Genomic DNA, 21,827 nt, shown 5'->3' with positions numbered 1-21,827 from the left:
CAACATAGTGAAACCCAGTCTCTACTAAAATACAAAAAAAATTAGCCAGGCATGGTGGTGCACGCCTATAGTCCCAGCTACTTGGGAGGCTGAGGCAGGAGAATCACTTGAACTCGGGAGGCGGAGGTTGCAGTGACCGGAGATGGCGCCACTGCACTCCAGCCTAGGCGACAGAGTGAGACTCCATCTCAAAAACAAAAACACACAAATTTAGCAAGTGCAAAAGTCAGGCAGGTTAACAAGCCCTTGAGTCTAAGCCAAGCTCCCTTACATCCAATTCTGCATCTGAACTTTGGACTTCTTGGGGGTTTTAGATCTGTATCTCCACCCATCACACAGCCAACCCAGACAAGCCTCAGGGAAGGATCCCACTGCCAGGCTCAGCCCCAGCCTTAGGGGCACTGGAGGGGAGCTCTCAGAATGGCTGCAGGGGTCTGTCTCAAGGATGCCTGGGGCTGCAACCCCCACCTGAGCACACTAGCAGGTGGCTGTGTGGCAACACTGAGATGGTACAAGATGTAGGAGCTGCCTCACTTGCTCCTAAAACCATTTGGATTTGGAAGTTAATCCATGAATGTCAAATGGCCATGATGTGTGGGCAGAGGACGTTTTGCCAGCAGGCTCACCATTCGCCGCAGCTGCTTCTTCCCAATCAGCTGACTGCAAAGGCCAAACGAGGCTGCTTGGAGGATGCAGATGCGTGTACACAGCACACTGAAGGCACCCCCCACCAACCACAGCAGCCATTAAGAGGAAAAACCCTGCAGTTCAAAGGCAGGCTGACTTTAACCCAGGAGGTATGTTTTGGTTTTTTGTTTTTAAAGAAAATAAATATCTTAGTATCATTTGCGCAAGAGAACAAAGAAGCTATGTGGGTTTTCTTAAAAGCACCAAAGAAGGTTCATATCAGGAAGTCTCAAAAATACCACACCAACAGCTAGCTAGTGCTAAGGCTGGCAAAAGGCACCCGATACACAGGCTAGGCGCCCTGGCAGGACTTCTTACGACACGGACTGTTTTCTCTTTGCAAGTTGGTTCCTGGGGGAGCATCTGTAAGCTCCATCTGCGTGGGGGCTCTTCACACCACTTGTCATTAGGAAACAGGATTTTAAAAAGGTTTTGCATTTTCACTTTGTACTAAGCTCCTGTTTTAATTAAAATTACCGTTGTTATACTTAAATATTTAGATCTGCATTCTAATCGAATATTAAAGAGCATTCTTGACCCGGGAGGGGGTGGAAGTCCATTTGAAGAAGCCAGACTGTGGTCATGTCAGAGGGGACGGGGTTCTACAGCAGAGGGATATGACTGACAGTGTCTGCTCACAAGCCAACTGCAAATGGAAGCCAGCAACGGACAGTCAGGGTGTTCTGGATAGATCTTCTCACTGCACAGACCCGCTAGACAGGGGGCTCTATAGGAAGACCTCCCCCTGACCTGTGGGCCACAGTTCTAGGGGCAGGGGGTTCTGGCTCAGGCCATGTGGACCGACCTGGGCTCAGGGTCAGGACTGGGCCTGGTAGGGCATCTGCCCAGCCCCATGGGGATTGAGGCAGACAGTGGTGTATCTCCCCATCAGTGTAAACTCTGTGCTGTTTGTGAACTCTGCAGCCTTTCGATGAAGCGTTTACTGAATACAGGTCAGTATATGTGACAAAGTCACGTGAGAGTTCATGATGCCAAGTGGCCACAGCAAAATGCAAATAAGCAGTGGCCTATGTAGTTGGGGTCCAAGACTAAGCTCATGGGACAGCACAATGGCAAAGTGCCCCGAACCAACAGTCACAACCGAGACAGACCCTCCACACTGGCAGGGCAGCTGACCACACTTAGCACTCTCAGAGCCAGATCTGCCTTTCAGCCCGAGGCGCCACCCGGAAGGGTCTGGTGTGGGTGGGTAGAAGAGGAGGGGCAGTCCAGAAGGACACAGAGCGGTAGGGCGTGGGGAGGGAGCAGGTGCAGAAGGCAGGACCCTGTATGCTACTCACATTGAGGCTGGTTCCAGACCCTCCAACTGGGAACCCCAGGGAGCTCTCCTCTTCTATGGCCCCAAAGATCTAGGAAAAGAAACAGATGGGACCTGAAGCTGTGGGGAAATGAAGCCTGCATGTGGTGAGCAGCCATGAGCTGTGTTCCTCATTCACGGGAGGGGGTGCCCCAAAACCAGGAAAGAGACGGAAGCAGCAGCTCCAGGAGCCCCAGAAACACGAGCCTGAGGGTGCCCTCACTGTTCCAGGATGGCCCTGACTCACAGCTACCCTCTGCAGCTCTGTTTCAGCCAGAAGCCACTGGAGCCCGACAACAAGGAAAGAGGAGGAGAGGGCAGGGGAGTGAGGCCAGGCCCTGCTGGCCTTTCAACGTGCACTGCGGAGAAGAATGTCTTCAGAGAGGAGGCCTTGTTCCTGGTTTTCCTTCTCTCTCTCTCTTTTTTTTTTTTTTTGCGATGCAGTCTCACTCTGTCGCCCAGGCTGGAGTACAGTGGCGTAATCTCGGCTCACTGCAAGCTCCGCTTCCCGGGTTCACGCCATTCTCCTGCCTCAGCCTCCCAAGTAGCTGGGACTACAGGAGCCCGCAACCACGCCTGGCTAATGTTTTGTATTTTTTTTTAGTAGAGACGGGGTTTCACCATGTTAGCCAGGATGGTCTCGATCTCCTGACCTCGTGATCTGCCTGTCTGGGTCTCCCAAAGTGCTGGGATTACAGGCATGAGCCACCGCGCCTGGCCTGGTTTTGCTTTTCAAACTCCAAGATGAGAGTAGAGGGAAACTGAGGCAAAGGAAAGAAACAGCTCTGAATAAGGGACAACTGTATGGGTGTTACTTCTTTTTGTCTGCTTTTAAGACAGGGTCTCCCCTCTACTGCCCAGGGTGGAGTGCAGTAGTACAATCACGCCTCACTATGGCCTTAACCTCCTGGGCTCAAGCGAGCCCCTCACCTCAGCCTCCCAAGCAGCTGGGTAACAGGTGTGTGCCACCATACCTGGCTAATTTTTAATGTATTTTATAGACAGGGGGTCACTATGTTGCCCAGGCTGGTTTTGAACTCCTGGGCTCAAGTGATACACTCACCTGCCTCCCAAAGTGTTGGGGTTACAGGTGGTTATAACTCCCAAAGTGTTATAGATTATAGGTTATAGCTGTGCTGTGCTTATGGGTGTCATCTCTAACGCGTGAAAAGTACACCGGGAACCAAACACGTGGATAGAAGCACGTCTCCACGACTCAGAGGTGCTGGGCACCAGGCACAGCTTTGGGGGGCACCAGAGGCCTCTGTTCTCCCAGTCCTGGGGCCTGGCTCCTGTGTCTGCACAGGCTGAGGGATACGCCTACCTGGGGCCTGGGTTACCTTCAGCATATGGGTGAGGTAGAGGGCGATGTTCTCCAGCAGAGCCCGGTTGGGCCTCTTCCTCACGGCTTTCCGGGCTGCCATATAGAGGTTGCACTGACTGACCAAGGCCCGCATCTCTTCCATGACTGTGCGGGTGTCAACGTTGTCACAGAGGGCTTCATGAATTGCTGTCTTCTTGTCATAAAAGCTGAGCAACAAAGAGGAAGGAATGTGAAGTCAGACCTGATAACACACCATAGAAATTCTCCATGTGGCCAGGCACAGATTACAGGGATTACAGCGCCTGTAATCCCAGCACTCTGGGAGGCTGAGGTGGGTGGATCACCTGAGGTCGGGAGTTCGAGACCAGCCTGACAATCATGGAGAAACCCCCGTCTCTACTAAAAATATGAAATTAGCTGGGCATGGTGGCAGGCGCCTGTAATCCCAGCTACTCAGGAGGCTGAGGCAGGAGAATCACTTGAACCCGGGAGGTGGAGGCTGCGGTGAGCCGAGATTAGGCCATTGCACTCCAGCCTGGGCAACAAGGGTGAAACTCCATCTCAAAAGGAAAAAAAACAAAAAATAAATTCTCCATGCACTTCAACAATCAGAGCAGCTCCCATTAGCGGAGCCACCTATCCTGAATGAATTCTGCACAATGTACGACAGCGTCCCCAGCCCTTCCTCGACAGTCCAGGACACATGGTGGCCAAGATGCGAGGCTAGGCATAGAACATGGGCATGCTGGAAAACCCCAAAGAAAAGGCACCACCTTACTTCTTATTCAGTTCCGCTTCTTCTTCTCCCCACTTTTCAAACTGACCAGTGATGTCAACAGGAGCTCGAAGGATATCTTTCACATTTAAGAAAAACTCCTGAAGTTAGAAAAATCAGTTTAACAGCATTTAGACAACTTTTCTATCCTGAAATATCTGATAAAACTGTTCTACTGCTGTGATTTTACTTTTGGTAAAAATCTGAAAGATCAGAATACACTGACATTACGCAAGTGGTCAGAAAGGAAGGAAAAGATATTTCTTTGACAGAAACATGTTCTTGCTTTAGGTTCACGGATGCTCATTTGGTGGGAAGTACAAGTCAGAAGGACGTGCACTGCAGTGACTAGGAGGATGAGGCCTCCGTCCACTCTGCTGAGCCGTCGGCCATTTCAGGAGCGGTCCTGAGCCTGCTTTGCCCACTAGCATGGAGGTGCTTTCACCAATGTGCTGGTCTCCATTAGAGGCATCGGGAGGCTGCTGCACCTATCACCACTCCACAAGGAGCCCACTGTGCAGGGGAGGCTGCTCCGCCAACCTCCACGAAGGGGCTGGGAACTCACATTCAAGAACTTCTCATACTGAAGCGCTGACTCCATGGTGTTGCTGGAGTAGTCCAGGGTGTCCTTCCACGAGTGCATGAGGAAGGCCAGCCGCAACTGCCGTGCTGCAGGGGGACACAAGACAGCGACGCCCTTATCTTCCCGAGTGCTACAGCCATTACACATCTATGAGAAGGTGGGTAGGGTCTGTGGGAGAAGCCAGTGTATACCTGAATGCTTCTTCAAGGCATCTTTAATGGTGATGAAGTTTTTCAGTGACTTTGACATTTTGCAGCCTGCAATGGTCAGGTGGCCTGTATGCAGGAAGTACCTGACCCAGCAGTCGTTTTCAAAGTAGGCCTGTGCGGAAAGAGACATAGGACGTCAACAGTCATGTGTCACTGGGGCCGCCTCCTGCCACCTGCACTGTCTGCTGCCTTGTGGGTGCTGTCCACAGGCAGGAGCTGCACTTCCCAGGTGGTGCAGGCAGGGCTTGGAAGGAGAGCCCAGGTTAATAAGCCAGCAGGTACCACAACTGGTTCAAATCCAGGCCAGTCTGTTGCCAAAGGCCAGGCTGTCAATGCAGGCAACCACACTAAATGATCAGGGTTCACATTCCACAAGCCCTGAGGAAGCTGTCAAGTGCTAGTGAGAGAGGCCCTCCTGAGGCGAGGCCCGGGCTGACTTTTCCTCCACTGCAGTGCTCTTGCAGCTGACAAGGGGACCCTGTCTCCGCCTACCTCCGACTGCGCCAGCTCGTTGTCATGGTGGGGGAATCGGAGGTCGAACCCACCTCCGTGAATGTCCATCGAAGCCCCTAGGAGGGTGCCTGCCATGGCCGAGCACTCGATATGCCAGCCCGGACGACCCTGGAGAAAGTCGAACACACAGTGACCAACTAGCCTACCCGCGTGTCCAGGCCTTTATCATTTATCACTCCAAGTTGATGGTATATCCCTCTGAACTTTATTGGAATAAGCGTTAAATCCCACACATGAAAAGACCAAGGGAAGGCCGGGCAAGGTGGCTCACACCTATAATCCTAGCACTTTGGGAGGCCGAGGCGGCAGATCACGAGGTCAGGGGTTCAAGAGAAGCCTGACCAACATGGTGAAACCCCGTCTCTACTAAAAATACAAAAATTAGCTGAGCATGGTGGCATGTGCCTGTAATCCCAGCTACTCCGGAGGCTGAGGCAGGAGAATCGCTTGAACCAGGACCAGGAGGGAGAGGTTGCAGTGAGGTGAGATTGCGCCACTGCACTCCAGCCTGGTGACAGAGCGAGACTCTATCTCAAAAAAAAAAAAAAAAAGACTAAGGATAGCCTTCTTTGGTGAGGTTCATAAACTAGTCCTGTGTGAGCTGAGGCTTAGGTGAAGTTAGTGAATTACATCCAGACCTCTGAGCCCTGGACAGCTGCAGATGGTCACGCCCCTTCCTAGGTTACCCTGCAGTTGAGAACTGCTGTCACCGGGAATATCAGAAGGCATCCTACACCCTGGGGCCTGGAATACTCAGAGTCACACAACACGAGAACCAAGAAGCCTCCATGGGGGTCTCCACTGATCACGTCTCCACTTACAGGCCAGGAAACAGAAGTCCCCGGAGGGAAGTGATTTGTCCAGAGACTCAGGGAGTTTCCATGATGTCCAGGTCCCTGGGGCCAGTGTGCTGCACACACACCAGGTTCTGGCCCAGTGACAACATCCTTCACACATAGAGCGGCCCCTGCTGGGGGCCTGAGAGTGCGGCTGGTGCCAGTGCCCCTGCCCAAGCCCCACACCTTCTAGGCCACTTGCTCACCTTTCCCCAAGGGCACGGCCAGGATGGTTCTCCGGGCTTAGAGGCCTTCCACAGAGCAAAGTCGTTGGGAGAGCGCTTCTCGCTCAGGCGGTCTGCAGAGATGCTCAGGTCCCCTGCAAACACGAGGGATGCCAGGCAAGGTCACTCAGCAGCACCCACAGATCCAGGTGTCTCACTTCAAGGCCATCCTGGGTGCCAATGGTCAGTCCTTCTGATTAACTTCTGTTTATTAACTTAGCTCAAGCACTGCTTCAAGTTTACTATGTATTACCAGATTCTGGTGTTGACCCAGTGTCTAGATTTACAAAATGGTTCATAAGCCCCAAAGTTATCAGCGTATACACCAGTGTCCAAGCAGACCTGGCTGACCTGAGGCCACATCTGGGGTCTCCATAAGACATTCTCCTTCTTGCTGCCTTCTCACAGCATCAGCCCACCAGTGTCTAGGACAGGTGATAGCACTCTGGGCTAAAGCTAGGAGGTGACGTAGTGGTACAGCCCACTGGGGCATGGCTCAGGGATCCTGCCTGGCTCACGCAGGCGGGGCCAATATGTCAAGGGCCTGCATGACTGCTTGCTTACAGGTTCCGGGGGATACAAGGACGCAGCTAAGCTGCCGTGTACTACTGCAGGGAACCTGGCGGCAGTGCAGTGGTGAAGAGGACACTTGCTGTCCCTGCGTATTTGTAGGGGGAAAAAAGGTGAAGGAAACTAAAGAAGAGTCCAGGAAGGCCATAAGAAAAGGGGAGTACTACTCTTGGCACAAATTCTACTTCCTAGACAAAGCCAATGATCACCCGGCCAACAAAAAATGAGACAGTCTAGGCCTTGCCGGAGGGGTGAGAAATAAGCCCTTGGTGAATTCCATGCATTGACTTGGTGACACTCAGCCACCTGATACTCAGGGTACAAGATGGTCTGAGTCCCCAGAAAAGGAATGCACCATCGCTGCAGATTTCTCTCAACGATACATGCAGGACCAATGGAAAAGAGTAGCTGCTGTGAACACAGAAACCTGTGAGCCAGTCCAAAGGCCACACAGAGAATCACCCTTTGTTCGACCAATGGGCAGAGCAGAGGCCTTCTCTGCAGGCGCAAGGTTGCCAGGACCCACTCCAGGTCTTGCCTGGCTGCTGCAGCCTTCCCTGGTCCCTGGTCTAAGGGCTGCCTTAGGTGCTGTCACCCCCTTGTGGAGGAAGAACAGACTCCACCTAGGGTTCTAACTCAGGTGACCTTGAAGAGGCTGCAGTGAGAGTTTTCCAGGTAACAAATCCACTTTTCAGGAACCTAATCAGGCAACAGACCTAAGCTGCCCTGAGAAACAGAGTCAAGAGGAAAAGTACTGTTAAATATATTTTTTAAAACACCAACTTCATGATTATAAAGTATGTACTAAATGTAAAATATTTGGAAGATAAAAAAAAGAAAACTAGGAAAAAAATTGCCATAATCATTTAACCTAGGAATTACTACCGTTAACATTTTAGAGCACTGAATCCCAGATTTAAAAAAAAAACAAAACAAAAACAAAAAAACCTCTTATTTATCCACCAGATTTATCCACCAACACGGAAGGACTCTGTCCTAGTTTCCTTCTACCCCCTCACCGTTCTGCCATCGACAATTTTGCGAAAGCACAATTTGATATGGCTCATGACATTCTCTTTTAGATGCTCTTTGATAGAAAATGTACATTTACATTTTTAATTTTTCATTATTATGAAGTTACTCATGAAAGTTTATATCTGATTTTTTAAAAATACACTTTGAAAAAATTTACAACAGAGAACACGGGACCCTCCCCACAAATACCCTATCCTCCAGCAAATGTCACACTGCAACTGCCCTCATAGGGTTAATGAGAATTCCGAGCCAGGTTACAGGCAGAATGATGAGGCCGGTCACCGGCCAGGTGTAGCGCATGTCCACCCGCTTCCCTGCAGCTCTAACTAACTGAGAGTCACACAACCTGCTGACCACCTGCTCCACCACTGTTCCTAGAAATAGACTCTCTGACCCTGGACCTTTTTACCAAGAATTACTTAAGGTGTTTTTCAGATTCTGAATTCCGGGAGGACAGCTGCTGCCAACTGGTCTGAAGACCTGCACCAAGGAACTGACTTGTCGCAGAAATGCGGTTTACCTCCCTGTCCCATGACTTCAACCCTCACTTCCCCAGCAACCAGCAATCCCCATCACCTGTCCAGGCCAATTAAAAACCCCTCCACAAATCTCTCAGGGAGGCGGATCTGAGGTTTCCTCCCATCTCCATTTGTCCACCACGCAATTACTACACTTTTTCTGTGGCAACCCCTGGTATCCCGGTATTTTGACTCACTGTGCATTGGGCAACAGACCTATTACGGTTACAACACAATCTCTTTCAAGTTTTCCTTCTTGGTTTCACTTCCTGTCTCTCTCCCCAGAGGCAGAGTGAGTGTTTCTAGCTTTGACCCTACAAGCATGTCCATACCAGCACAACAGGGTCCTGTTCTCTCCCATCGAGGGAGCTTCCTCCCTGCACTAGGCCTTCCTGCCACATGCCTTCCCAAGTGGTCTGCAGGGCCCATCGGCCTCTGGTGGGCCATCTTACTTGACGGAGGGAGGAGCTGTCATCATCTAGGACCACTCGGGCCCCAGCATCACCTCTCCCCTTTTCCTCTACCATTAGAGACCCCATGACTAGAGGCATGTGACTGCACAGAGCTGAGGCTACACTCCTTATGACTCCCTACGGTGGGGGAAGGTTGCGGGGGTGGTCATGTGCTCAGGTCTGATCACTGACTGTGGAGGGGTGGAAATCCATGTCCCTCTTCCGTCCTGCATATTTGCTGTTAGATTCTACTCCTGTTTCCTGGAACTTAAACCAATGCTGAAGTCATTCTGGAAGAAAATGGGTCCAAGAATAAATGATACTTAAGAAAAAGAGCCTAGATGGGGCCCATAGCAAAATTCTTCATAAAGTGGTGAGTCAGTGTGCTCTAGCTGCCTCCGGAACATTCCTTCACCACGTGACCTGAGGGCACTGCTCCACTTACCACTCCCATTTTTCCCATGCGCTTAGGGTTTCCTCCTGGCATCTAAGTGTCAAATGCAGTGTGAGTTATTCACGGCTTCCTCTAAGGACTTTAAGAAACGCTCGACTATATCCATAGTTACATTCCGTTTTTGTCTTGTTATTCAAACATACATACATACATACATACATACACACACACACACAGGATCTTGCTCTGTCACCCCAGCTGGAGAGCAAGGGTGTAATCACAGCTCGCTACAGCCTCGACCTCCCTGCCTCAAGCAACCCTGTCACATCAGCCCCCTGAGTAGCTGGGACTACAGGTGCATGATACCACGCTCAGTTAATTTTTAAATTTTTTTTAGAGATGGGGTCTCACTACGTTGCCCATGCTGGTCTCGATTTCCTGGCCTCAAGCAATCCTCCTGCCTTGGCCTCCCAAAGTGCTGAATTATAGGCATGAGCTATAATTCAGCCCTAATATGTTTTTCAATCTTCTACTTTCATTAATTAAACTTGCTGGCCCGGCACAGTGGCTCACGCCTGTAATCCCAGCACTTTGGGAGGCCGAGGAGGGCGGATCACAAGGTCAGGAGATCGAGACCACGGTGAAACCCCGTCTCTACTAAAAATACAAAAATTAGCCGGGTGCGGTGGCGGGGCGTCTGTAGTCCCAGCTACTCAGGAGGCTGAGGCAGGAAAATGGCGTGAACCCGGGAGGCGGAGCTTGCAGTGCAGCCGAGATCGCACCACTGCGCTCCAGCCTGGGGGACAGAGCGCGACTCTGTTCCAAAAAAAAAAAAAAAAAAACTTGCTAAGGGTTTTTCTATATTATTTTTTGAGAAGAATCAGTTTTGGCTTTTACAATTATTTGTTTCTTTAATCTCTGATTTTACTTTATGTCCTCCTATTTCTTTCCACTTCTTCTTGTTCCTTTCTCGACTTTTTGACTCACTGCTTAGCTCACTTATTTCCTTTTTTTAAATTTGAGATGGAGTCTGTCTGTCACCCAGGTTGGAGTGCAGTGGCACGATCTCAGCTCACTGCAACCTCCGCCTCTGGGGTTCAAGCGATTCTTCTGCCTCGCCCTCCCAAGTAGCTGGGACTACAGGCAAGCACCACCATGCCCGGCTAATTTTTGTATTTTTAGTAGAGATGGGGTTTCATCACATTGGCCAGGCTGGTCACGAACTCCTGACCTTGTGATCTGCCTGTCTTGGCCTCCCAAAGTGCTGGGATTACAGGAGTGAGCCACTGTGCCCGGCGGCTCACTCATTTTTAATCTTTGTTTTTTAATAACTACATTTAAAAACATCAGTTTCCTCTAATTGGTGCTTTAGAGGCATTCTCCAGATTCGGTGTGTGGCAGCTTTGCTCCTACTCTGCTTAAACACCCCTTATTTCCCATCGTGGTTTTCTTTCCTAGGAGTTATCCAGGAGCATGATTTCAACCGCCCAGACAAGTTTGTACACTTCAGATGTCCTGTTAGTGTTGGTATCTTTTTTATTAAAAAAATTTTTTTTAATGTTTTTGAGACAGTCTTGCTCTGTTGCCCAGGCTGGAGTGCAACGGCACAATCAGGGCTCACTGCAGCCTCGACCTCTGGGGCTCAAGTGATCCTCCTGCCTCAGGCTCTTAAGTAGCTGGGACTATAGGCACATGCCACCACATCCAGCTCATTTTTTTTTTTTTTTTTTTTTTTTTTTTTTTTGAGACGGAGTCTCGCTTTGCCGCCCAGGCTGGAGTGCAGTGGCCGGATCTCAGCTCCCTGCAAGCTCCGCCTCCCGGGTTCACGCCATTCTCCTGCCTCAGCCTCCCCAGTAGCTGGGACTACAGGCGCCCGCCACCTCACCCGGCTAGTTTTTTGTATTTTTTAGTAGAGACGGGGTTTCACCGTGTCAGCCAGGATGGTCTCGATCTCCTGACCTCGTGATCCGCCCGTCTCGGCCTCCCAAAGTGCTGGGATTACAGGCTTGAGCCACCGCACCCGGCCTCCAGCTCATTTTTAAACTTTTTGTAGAAAGGGGGTCTCCCTATGTTGCCCAGGCTGGTCTTGAACTCCTGGACTCAAGCGATCCTCCTGCCTCAGCCTCCCAAAGTGCCGGGATGACAGGTGTGGATCGCCATATCCGGCCAAGTATTGTTATCTAATACAATTGCTCCATGGTCAGAGAATGAGGTCTCCTTGAAAACGGTTCTTTGGGATTTCTGGAAATCTCTTTCTGCAGCCTGGCGTATGGTTCTGTGTTCTTGGAAGGAAAGGATGTTCTTTAATTCCTGAGTGCGAAGTTCCCAGCTCTCAAACCAAGCCTGTTAACTGTATTTCAAACCTTCCATACCCATATTAATTCTTGGCCTACTTGATCTGTCAACTCTGGGGAAGTGTGTGAAATGTGGGTGTGTCCACTCTGGTTCTAGGATTGTGGAGGCTTCTGGTCCACAGAGGCCCAAGCTGCGTCCTCTCAGAGCTGAGGCATTTTATCATCACAAACCCGCCCCTCTACTCACAAACCTGGAGCCTAAAATGCCATGGGTCTGATACTTACATGTTAACCTGGCTACCTCTATCTTTTCTCAGTCTGTGTTGTGTGGTTTTATTTTATTATTTTTTTTTTTGAAGCAGAGTCTCATTCTGTCACCCAGGCTGGAGCGCAGTGGCACTATCTTGGCTCACTATAACCTCTGCCTCCCGGGTTCAAGTGATTCTCATGCCTCAGCCTCTTCAGTAGCTGGGATTACAGGCATGCACCACCACACCCAGTTAATTTGTGTATTTTTAGTAAATATGGGGTTTCACCATGTTGGCCAGGCTGGTCTCGAACTCCCAACCCTCAGGTGATCCGCCCACCTCAGCCTCCCAAAGTGCTGGGATTATAGGCATGAGCCACTGCACCTTTATTTTAGGTTCTGATATTTCTTTAGGATAGAGACCTAAAATTAGAACATTTTTATGGCCAAATTTGTCTTCCAGAAACACGAGGGCAGGCGGGGTGGGGGTACAGAACGTGCCCTGGCACACTGAGGGAATTCCCACTCTGCAGGGAGGCTTCCCACCTTGCCTCTTGTGGATGTGTCCCCAGATTCACTTAAGGAATAAACATGAAGAAAACGCCAATGAAAGGGTTCCCAATATAATTCTGCCTGGTCTATAAAAAGCCCGACATCTGTGTTTGAAGCATTTGGATCCAGATGGGTGCAGAGGCCGTTGTCAAATATGCATCACTCAGCACACATCCCGGCACCCCACAATCCCCCTAAACCTCACATGCTCAGCCAGCAAACACCAGCCTGAGAATCCAGGCCCCAGGGGCCACTATGTTTCTCAAGACAGCGCTGTGTTTACTGTCTTTTGTTTCTTAAAAAATAACGCACCATGAAAAAATGAAATCCTGTCTTTTACAGCAACATGGATGGAACTGGAAGATGTTCTGTTAAGTGAAATAAGCCAGGCAGAGAAAGACAAGTATCACATGTTCTCCCTCTTATGTGGGGGCTAAAAAATGGTGGACCTCAAGGAGATATAGAGTAGAACAGTGGTCACCAGAGGCTGAGAAGGGTTAGGTTAGGGCGAGGGAGTGAAGAGAGGTTGGTTTCTAGGCACAAACACACAGACAGAAGGAATAAGTTCTTGTGTTCAACAGCACAGTAGTGTGACTACAGTTACCAAAAAATTTGTTGTATATTTCAAAATAGCTAGAAGATCTGGAACATTCCCAATGCAAAGAAAAGATAAATGTCTAAGATGATGAGCATCCTAATTACCCTGATCATTACACATTGTGTGCATGTATTAAAACATCACATGTACCCCGTAAATTGCACAATTATTATGTATCAATTAAAAAAACACATTTCATGGTCTTAGAGCTGCATAACGGTGAGTGTAGAAAACTCCTAAAATTCCTTCAGGTGAAAAACCACTGTTCCCAAGAGACTGAGGGGTGGGCTCAGCGCAGCCTCCATGGCCATGCAGAGTAAACACAACCCAAGCTGTGCCAGGAGGGAGAGCCCACAGTGCTCTCAGGCATGCCCTCCTCACCTTCCCCTTCCTGAAGGGCTTTCTGATCACCAACGGCCTCAGGCACCAGCTTCCCATAGGAGTGCTTCTCGCTAGAAGCAAACTTCGCTGTATCAAAGTAGACAGACCCATTGGAGACATAGCTGGAAAACAAAAAAGGAATTGGGTGGGGGGAATCTATTTTTTTTTTTATTTTTTTTGAGACGGAGTCTCACTGTGTCTCCCAGGCTAGAGTGCAGTGGCGCGATCTCGGCTCACTGCAAGCTCCGCCCCCCGGGTTCACGCCATTCTCCCGCCTCAGCCTCCCAAGTAGCTGGGACTAAAGGCGCCCGCTACCGCGCCCGGCTAGTTTTTTGTATTTTTAGTAGAGACGGGGTTTCACCATGTTAGCCAGGATAGTCTCGATCTCCTGACCTTGTGATCCACCCACCTCGGCCTCCCAAAGTGCTGGGATTACAGGCTTGAGCCACCGCGCCCGGCCTGGGTGGGGGGAATCTAACAGACCCAAAAGTGTTTCAGCAGGATGACAGTAACAAAATAAAGCAGGGCTATGAAACTGCGAAATCTGTGGCCTATCTACTCTCTGTGGTGGCCACTGAAAACGGTATCAGCTGTTTGGACTGAGTGGGACACGAGGGCCCATCCCGCTGAGCAGGTGGCCTGCTTGCCCTGGGCAGCTCATCCCTCTGCCTGGCGTCCTGTGACCCATGCAGCTCCCACCCTGCCTTGCTCAGGGCTGCTGCCATCCTCACTCCTGTGTGGCCTTGCCTTTCCCTGAATGTCCACACACCCTCAGCTTGGCCCAGCTGAGGCTCTTGGCCTCCACGAAGCACTCCAGATTACTCCAGTCTGGAATGAGCCGTCCTCTCTGAGCTTCGGCTTGCCCGTGCCTCTCAGCTTGGCACAGCCTCTTATGCTGCCTCACAGTAGTCTGTGTTAAGTGGGGAGAGAAGCAGCGCTAATGCTAAAGAGTCTCCCCGTTCCTGGCACTGCCACAACCTCTCGTTTCTCTTTCATCCAGCCAGTGTAGCTCCTGTGGGAGGGAAGCAACCTGAGGCTGGACACAGTGGGTCTCCGGGAGCAGGGGCACGGTACAGCGCTGAGCGCTACAGACAGATAACCGGGTTCCTGTTTGCATTCCCATTTGTTGGCCATTTCTGAAAATGCTTACTTTGGAGATTGAGACAATACGGGCCAGGGAAGTGTGCAATGGACTCGCCAACAAAAAGTCACTAAAATCATAGCCAAGCAATAGATGCTGATGAAACGCACTCTCCCTCGGGATATGACACCAGGACTAGCGCTCTCAAAATGTCTGTGCAATGGCGCTGATGTCAGTGAAGGCCCAGCAGTATTCACACTCACCATTATGCAGCTCTGGGGCCCCACGACCAATGGTCTTGGCTGCCGAGCTTCCCAGCAGATTTTGGGTTAGGTTCTCACCATGGCCCCCAGGGCAGTGCAGACCCATCCTCCTCAGCCCCTGGGTGGGGCCCAGAGTTTCAGGAGGGTCTGCTGGGGACTTCTAGCTACGCAGCCCCAGAACACCTGCTCCTCTGCTTCCCGAACTCAGACTCAGAGCTGGGGAGCTCCTCCCTGAGCGATGTTCTGCAGCCCCCCCTCCCTAGGGAGGGCCCTTGTGCTTACCCGTAACCGTTGTCCACAATCTTCTGGACGAAGTTCACGATTTCGGGCACATACTCACTAACCCGGGTTAAGACATCTGGAGGGAGAACCTGTGCAAGACATGAGAAAGCCCTGGGATTTTCCTTCTGAAAACCACACGCTCCATAAAAACGTCCCCAGTTCATCAAACAAAAAGCCCATTATGCCCCCAACTCAAGTTTAATGTTGACTTGGCCACTTAATTGAGCCAGCTTTGCCAAAACAGGAATTCAGAAACCAGGGCCCTCAGTGCAAGACAGCCAGCATGAGACAATCGTGACACGTACGTTCAGAGCCTCCATGTCTCTGTGGAACTCCCCTTCCCAGAACTTGGGCAGCTTGGAGAAGATGGAATTGTCAGTCACGTCACTGCCAAGTGTAGAATCCAGCCAGTCAGAGAGCAAATCCTTGGCCTCTTCCAGCAACACCTGAAGAGAAAGAAACAAAAACCCAGCAGTGGGCACATACTTCGCGTGAGCACATCTCGTGCAGTTGCTGTGAGTCCATCAGTGCCCTGAATTCAAAGGTGCTGGCCTTGATCTGTGAAGAGTCACCGTCTCCCAGGGAGACAGCGATGCTTACACAACTGGCTCGGCTGGGACAAACACAAGACTCCACAAATGGGCGGGTCTCACATGAACTCAGAAGAGCAGAGCCGAGGGGACCGTGGGTGCAGAGGCACAAAGAAGTGGGAGCGCCACGGTGGGCCTGGTGAGCGTGTGCAGCCTACCTGGGCCGTGCAGGGCAGGGTCATGGGCAGAGGCTGGGCAGGAGTACACAGTGTGTCATCTACACACAACCACTTGGTGCGTTCAGGAAGATTCATGACAGAGACAGCCAGAGGTTAGCAGAGACAGGCAAGGCACTGGTCCCGGAGGTCTCAAAAGCCCCATCTCCCTGATGCCATTGATTGAAGATGCCATCCCCACTTGACACACCATGGAATGGGAGGAAAAACCACCAATCCCAGCACAACATTGTGTCTGTGTGACCCAGGTACTGACCACACACACTCTAGGCATGAGACGTGTCCCAAATGCACTCATGTCAGAAGAGAGAAATGTCCACCCTCCACCTACCTTGGAGGGACCCAGCGCTCACAGTGCACTGACCTGGACCTAGGACAGGGTGTGGCACCAAGCGGATGGTCTGTGGCCTACTACGGGGATGAGAGGCAGAGAACCAAGGATAGAGGGAAAAAGTGTAGGAAAATGGCCTGGCGGACAGTGAGGACACAGGGTGGACAGAGAAGCCACAACACAGACAGAGAAGGGGAACAGGGCCCATGTGGGCCAGGCTCTTGACGCAGTCCCTGCCTACAGCTCCTGAATCAAACAGATGAGTTAATGTATTGCAGGCCTGCGAGTGGCAAGGCACGTCTGCAGGAGTGAGCATACCCTCCCATCACGGCGGGGCATCCAGTGCGTAGACAAGCACCAAAAGCAGGGTGTGCGCCCTGGGGAGCAAAGGCTGCCAAGTCTGCTGCCTGGAAAGCAAACTCTGGGCCTGTCCCAAGAACAGGGACACGTACATCCTGGCCCTCAGGGTCACCAAGGCCATGACCCAGCACGAACTGATGTCCTAATCAAGGTCACCAAACATCCAAGCACGTGAGCAACTGTGAATGGAAGTCAGCAGAAACGACAAACAGATGGACGCTTCAGATGCAAGAGTTATCAGATACATAATACAATCCACTAAGTATGACGTGCTTAAAGAAATAAGGAGACTGACAGATACGCAACAGCAAGCAGGGAGAGGCCAGCAAAACGGCCCAGGTAGATCTGAAAATAGAAGCGAACGGAACCTGCAGAGATGAACTCTATTAACCGGCGAAAGAGTCCTACGCACCCCACTGAGTGACTGTCTTTCACCTCCTGTCTGAAGGAGAATTTGTGAACAGGAAGACAGAACTGAAGAAGTCATCCAAAATGGAATAGAGACAAGAAGGAAAATATGAAAGACAGGTTAAGAGACACGGAGAAGGATGAGATGAAATGATGAGACCCACATCTAATTGGCATCCCAGAGGAGAAGAGGGAGGGAATTGAGTAAAAGTGATACTTGAAGACGCATCTGAGAATTTCTCGAAACCCAGGCAACAATCCAGACCCAGGAAGCACACAAAATATCCAATAGGATAAGTAAAAACAAATCTCTCATAATGTCTTAGTCAAATAGCAGAAAACTGAAAAGAGAGAATATTTTGATAAGGTGCCTGATAGGAAAGGCATATTTACCGATCAAAGAAAAGTGATTTGAAGGGCAACCGATGTTTTCAACAACAGCCAACAATGAAAGCCAGAAGACAGCAACCACCTCGAACAAACAGGGAGACACACACACTTCGAGACAGACAAAAGCTGCTTCCCACCAATACTTCTAAGATGATGTTTCTAAAACTTGCCTGGTGATAGGATTGGAATACTCAAGGCTGCTGGTCAAGCATACAGATTAACCATCAAAATGTATAAATACAAAAAGATAAGAGACTTCTGGTTTCAGTTTCACGTAAGTCAGGAGCTTGGAAGTTGTCACTCTACCTAACGATAGGTAAAAAGCTGAACAAACTGAAAAACCAACTCTTCTTAGATCCATAAGAGAAGTAAGGTCATAGGGCAAACCACTGCCCCTCAAACTGGAGAGACCAACAGGAGAAGACAGAGAATCACAACTTACCAGAGCAGAGACTCATAGGCTGAAAACTTACTGGGGGAACCACTGCTGGGGGAGGAAAATCAGGACTGTAACTGAGAGATTGCTGTGTGCTTGGTGTAGGCAAGTCAGACAGCTGAAAACTCCAGGGACCCAGTCAAAGGGGACCCAACACTTTTGTGAGTTTTACCTCTAGGAACCTGACCAGGCTCTCACAGTGAATACTGGAAAAAAATCCCCTTGTGTTTCCAATAGCAAGAAGAGAAAGGAAGCATTCCAAAATACACCAGTGCACGCTGTTCTTTTCTTTTCTTCTCTTTCTCTCTCTCTCTCTTTCCTTCTTTCTTTCTTTCTTTTTTGAGACAGAGTCTAGCTCTGTCACCAGGCTGGAGTGCAGTGGTGCAATCTCAGCTCACTGCAACCTCCGCCTCCCGGGTTCAAGCAATTCTCCTGCCTCAGCCTCCTGAGTAGAAGGGATTACAAGCACGTGACGCCACGCCCAACTAATTTTTGCATTTTCAATAGAGATGGGGTTTCACCATGTTGGCCAGGATGGTCTCAATCTCCTGACCTCGTGATCTGCCCATTTGGGCCTCCCAAAGTGCTGGGATTTCAGGCGTGAGCCACCGCACCCGGCCAATAACTGGTAGGTCAGAAGTACAGGTAACAAACTACTACTTTCAATTGACATCTGAATTGGGGACAGTCTTACGGGACTAAGCCTTCAACCTGTCCGATCTGACACTGCCTCCTGGCAGATTGTGTTGGAAATGAATTAAATTACAGGACTCCTAGCTGATGCTTGCTAGAGAACTGACAGGTTGTTGGGGCAGAGGTGGGTTGGGTGAGGGAGAAATCCCTACATAATTTAAACACTGTTTCCTCCCTACCTCAAACAGAAGCCAATATGAAACGGCTACACACTGTAGGATTCCAAGTATGTGACATTCTGGAAAAGGCAAAACTATGGAGACAGTAAAAAGACTAGCTGTTGTCAGGAGTTGGGGTGGGGAGGGAGGGATAATAGCTGGAGCACAGAGGATGTTCAGGGCAGTGAAACTATTCTGTGTGATACTGTAATGGTGGATACGAGATAGTATTTGTCCAAACCCACAGGATGTACAATCCTGAGAGTGAATCCTAATGCAAACCAGACTCAGGGTCATGACGTTCAGTGCAGGTTCACTGACTGTAACAAACGTACCCTCTGGTGGGTGCGGACACCAGGGGAGGTGACGGTGAGGTGGGTAGGGGATATACATATGACCTCTCACTTCTGATGTGAACCAGAATCTACTCTAAAAAAAGAACTTTTTTTTTCTAAAAAGTGAAAAAATAATGAGAAACAGACAAATTCACCGTCAGAGGAGTTGTTTTGTTTTGGTTCTTGTTTTTGTTTTTTAAGAAACTGTATGAATAGGCTAAGCCAGCAGGAAGAATTAGCAAAGACACACAAAATATTAACAACATGGCCAACAGGTATAGCTAAGCGGATGGCATGTGGGACTGTGCAGTAGGTGATCAGACAAAATCTTCTCAAGCACAAGAGAACATTCAGAAGCCAGCACACACAGGGGCCACAACACAAGTCTCTGTTCAGATCCAGCTGGGGACAGACCATACTCTCCAACCACTGGGTAATTAAGTTATAAGGGAATAACAATAAGTTAATATGAAAAAATACCATCCATTCGGAAATTTCAAACTTCTAGGTAATTTTAGATAATTAACTTTTAGATAATTACATCTAGATCATTCCTGGGCTAAAAAATCCAAAATGGATACTAGAAATTGTTCACAAGTACATGATGTCAAATTTTGCAGCAAAAACACTCAGAGGAAAATGTATAGCCTTAAATTCTTAAATCAGAAAATGAGCTAAACTGCTAAGTGAGACAATGAAAAACAGAATAAATCCAAAGAAAAAAAAGAAGAAAAGAAGTAATAAAGAATGGACCAAAACTGATAAAAACAAAAAGACTAGAGAAGACCAACACAACAAAACTGGATCTGAGATACTGGTTCTTTTTTTTTTTTTTTTTTTGAGACGGAGTCTTGCTCTGTCGCCCAGCCTGGAGTGCAGTGGCGGGATCTCAGCTCACTGCAAGCTCCGCCTCCCGGGTTCACACCATTCTCCTGCCTCAGCCTCCCGAGTAGCTGGGACTACAGGCGCCCGCCACCTCGCCTGGCTAGTGTTTTGTATTTTTCAGTAGAGACGGGGTTTCACCGTGTTAGCCAGGATGGTCTCGATCTCCTGACCTCATGATCCGCCCGTCTCGGCCTCCCAAAGTGCTGGGATTATAGGCTTGAGCCACCGCGCCCGGCCGAGATACTGGTTCTTAGATACAACATACAAAATCCCAACAGTGTCTTACATGGAACTTGACAAGCTGAGGCTTCAAAACATACCTAATGACAAAACCAAGATGGGGCCTCTTACCCATCAGATACCTGTGAGAGACAGCATGACACTCCTGCAGGACGGGACAATTTTTATAAATTTTTAAAATTTTAAATTCTTAAATGTTTTGTAGAGATAAGAGTCTCACTATGTTGTCCTGGTTGATCTCAAGCTCCTGGGCTCAAGGGATCCTCTTGCCTTGGCCTCCCAAGGTGCTATGATCACAGGCACGAGCCACTGCACCTGGTCTGGGCTGGACAATTTGACCAACAGAACGGAAGTAAGAGACACAAACACATGGAGACCCCACATGTAACGGAGATAATTTGTGTCTTAGTCTGTTTTTGTTTTGTTTTGTTTTTGAGACAGTCTCACTCTGTTGCCCAGGCTGGAATGCAGTGGCGTGATCTCGGCTCACTACAACCTTCGCCTCCTGGGTTCACGCCATTCTCCTGCCTCAGCCTCCACAGTAGCTGGGATTACAGGCGCCCGCCACCACACCTGGCTAATTTTTGTATTTTTAGTAGAGACGGTGTTTTGCCATGTTGGTCAGGCTGGTCTCAAACCCCCGACCTCAGGTGATCCACCCACCTCAGCCTCCCAAAGTGCTAGGATTATAGGTGCGACCCATTGCGCCTGGCTGGGAATGGGTAAATTTTTTTTTTTTTCTTTTTGAGACAGAGTCTTGGTCTGTCGCCAGGCTGGAGTGCAATGGCACGATCTTGGCTCACTGCAACCTCTGACTTCCTGGTTCAAGGGATTCTCCCACCTCAGCCTCCCGAGTAGCCAGAATTACAGATGCGCACCACCACGCCCAGCTAATTTTTTGTGTTTTTAGTAGAGATAGGGTTTCATCATGTTGGCCAGGATGGTCTCGATCTCCTGACCTCTTGATCTGCCCACCTCGGCATTCCAAAGTGCTGGATTACAGGCATGAGCCACCATGCCCGGCCTGGGAATGGGTAATTTTAAAAGAAAATTTGTTTCTTACAATTCTGTAGGCTGGGAAGTTCAAGGTCAAGGGGCCACATCTGTTCTGGGCCTTCTTGCTGGTGGGGACTCTCCGCAGAGTCCCAGGGTGGCGTGGAGCATCACATGGCCGGGGCCTCATGAAGGCCAAACTGGCTTCTGTAACAGCCCCACTCTCATGATAACTACCCCACTCCTGTGATAACCCATTAATCCATTAACTCATTCATGAGGGCAGAGCTCTCATGACCCAGTCACCTCTAAAAGGCCTTACCTCTTAACACTGTTACACTAGGGAGTAAGTTTCAACATGAGCTTTGGAGGGGACAAACATTCAAATCATAGAAATCAGTATCGGAAGACATAAGAATGATACAAAACAGTAAGAAAAGGACCAATAACCGCATCGGAAAGGGGGAGACATGGGGGCACAGAATCACAGCTGGAAGCAAGCATGTGACAAAATGCTCAGTCTCAGGAAAGGTTGGAAAAAGGGACATTGAAACCAAAGAAATCAGCACTTTGCATTCATGGCATTGTTGAAAGGGAAGAATCTGACAATACAAATGTGGGATGGGTGTATGTGCAAATACACAGCATACCCGAAATGTGGCAGAGGAAGAAGAAATTTGCATAGACATTTCTTTA

The 21,827-nt window shown here is 49.6% G+C and overlaps 1 protein-coding gene across 7 annotated transcripts in view; it reads right to left on the bottom strand.

The window, feature by feature from the left end:
* The window catches only part of CARS1 (cysteinyl-tRNA synthetase 1), a 59,972-nt gene that overhangs the window by 12,835 nt on the left and 25,310 nt on the right, over window positions 1-21,827 (bottom strand). For all 7 annotated transcript variants that reach the window (XR_637041.3, XM_003909398.4, XM_003909400.4 and 4 more), the window contains 10 exons: window positions 15,442-15,582; window positions 15,137-15,225; window positions 13,511-13,632; window positions 6,452-6,564; window positions 5,389-5,517; window positions 4,879-5,008; window positions 4,670-4,773; window positions 4,108-4,205; window positions 3,346-3,535; window positions 1,989-2,057 (listed from right to left, as the gene is read on the bottom strand). Coding sequence is in view for 6 of the 7 variants with exons in the window: in XM_003909398.4 (XP_003909447.4) it covers window positions 1,989-2,057; window positions 3,346-3,535; window positions 4,108-4,205; window positions 4,670-4,773; window positions 4,879-5,008; window positions 5,389-5,517; window positions 6,452-6,564; window positions 13,511-13,632; window positions 15,137-15,225; window positions 15,442-15,582 (1,185 nt within the window). In the remaining variant the exon portion in view is untranslated. The remainder of the gene's footprint in view (window positions 1-1,988; window positions 2,058-3,345; window positions 3,536-4,107; window positions 4,206-4,669; window positions 4,774-4,878; window positions 5,009-5,388; window positions 5,518-6,451; window positions 6,565-13,510; window positions 13,633-15,136; window positions 15,226-15,441; window positions 15,583-21,827) is intronic.

The sequence above is a fragment of the Papio anubis genome, chromosome 12, assembly GCF_008728515.1.
Source record: "Papio anubis isolate 15944 chromosome 12, Panubis1.0, whole genome shotgun sequence".
NCBI lineage: Eukaryota > Metazoa > Chordata > Mammalia > Primates > Cercopithecidae > Papio > Papio anubis.
The sequence above is the reverse complement of the archived record's forward strand: the minus strand, read 5'-3'. Positions and strand labels throughout refer to the sequence as shown.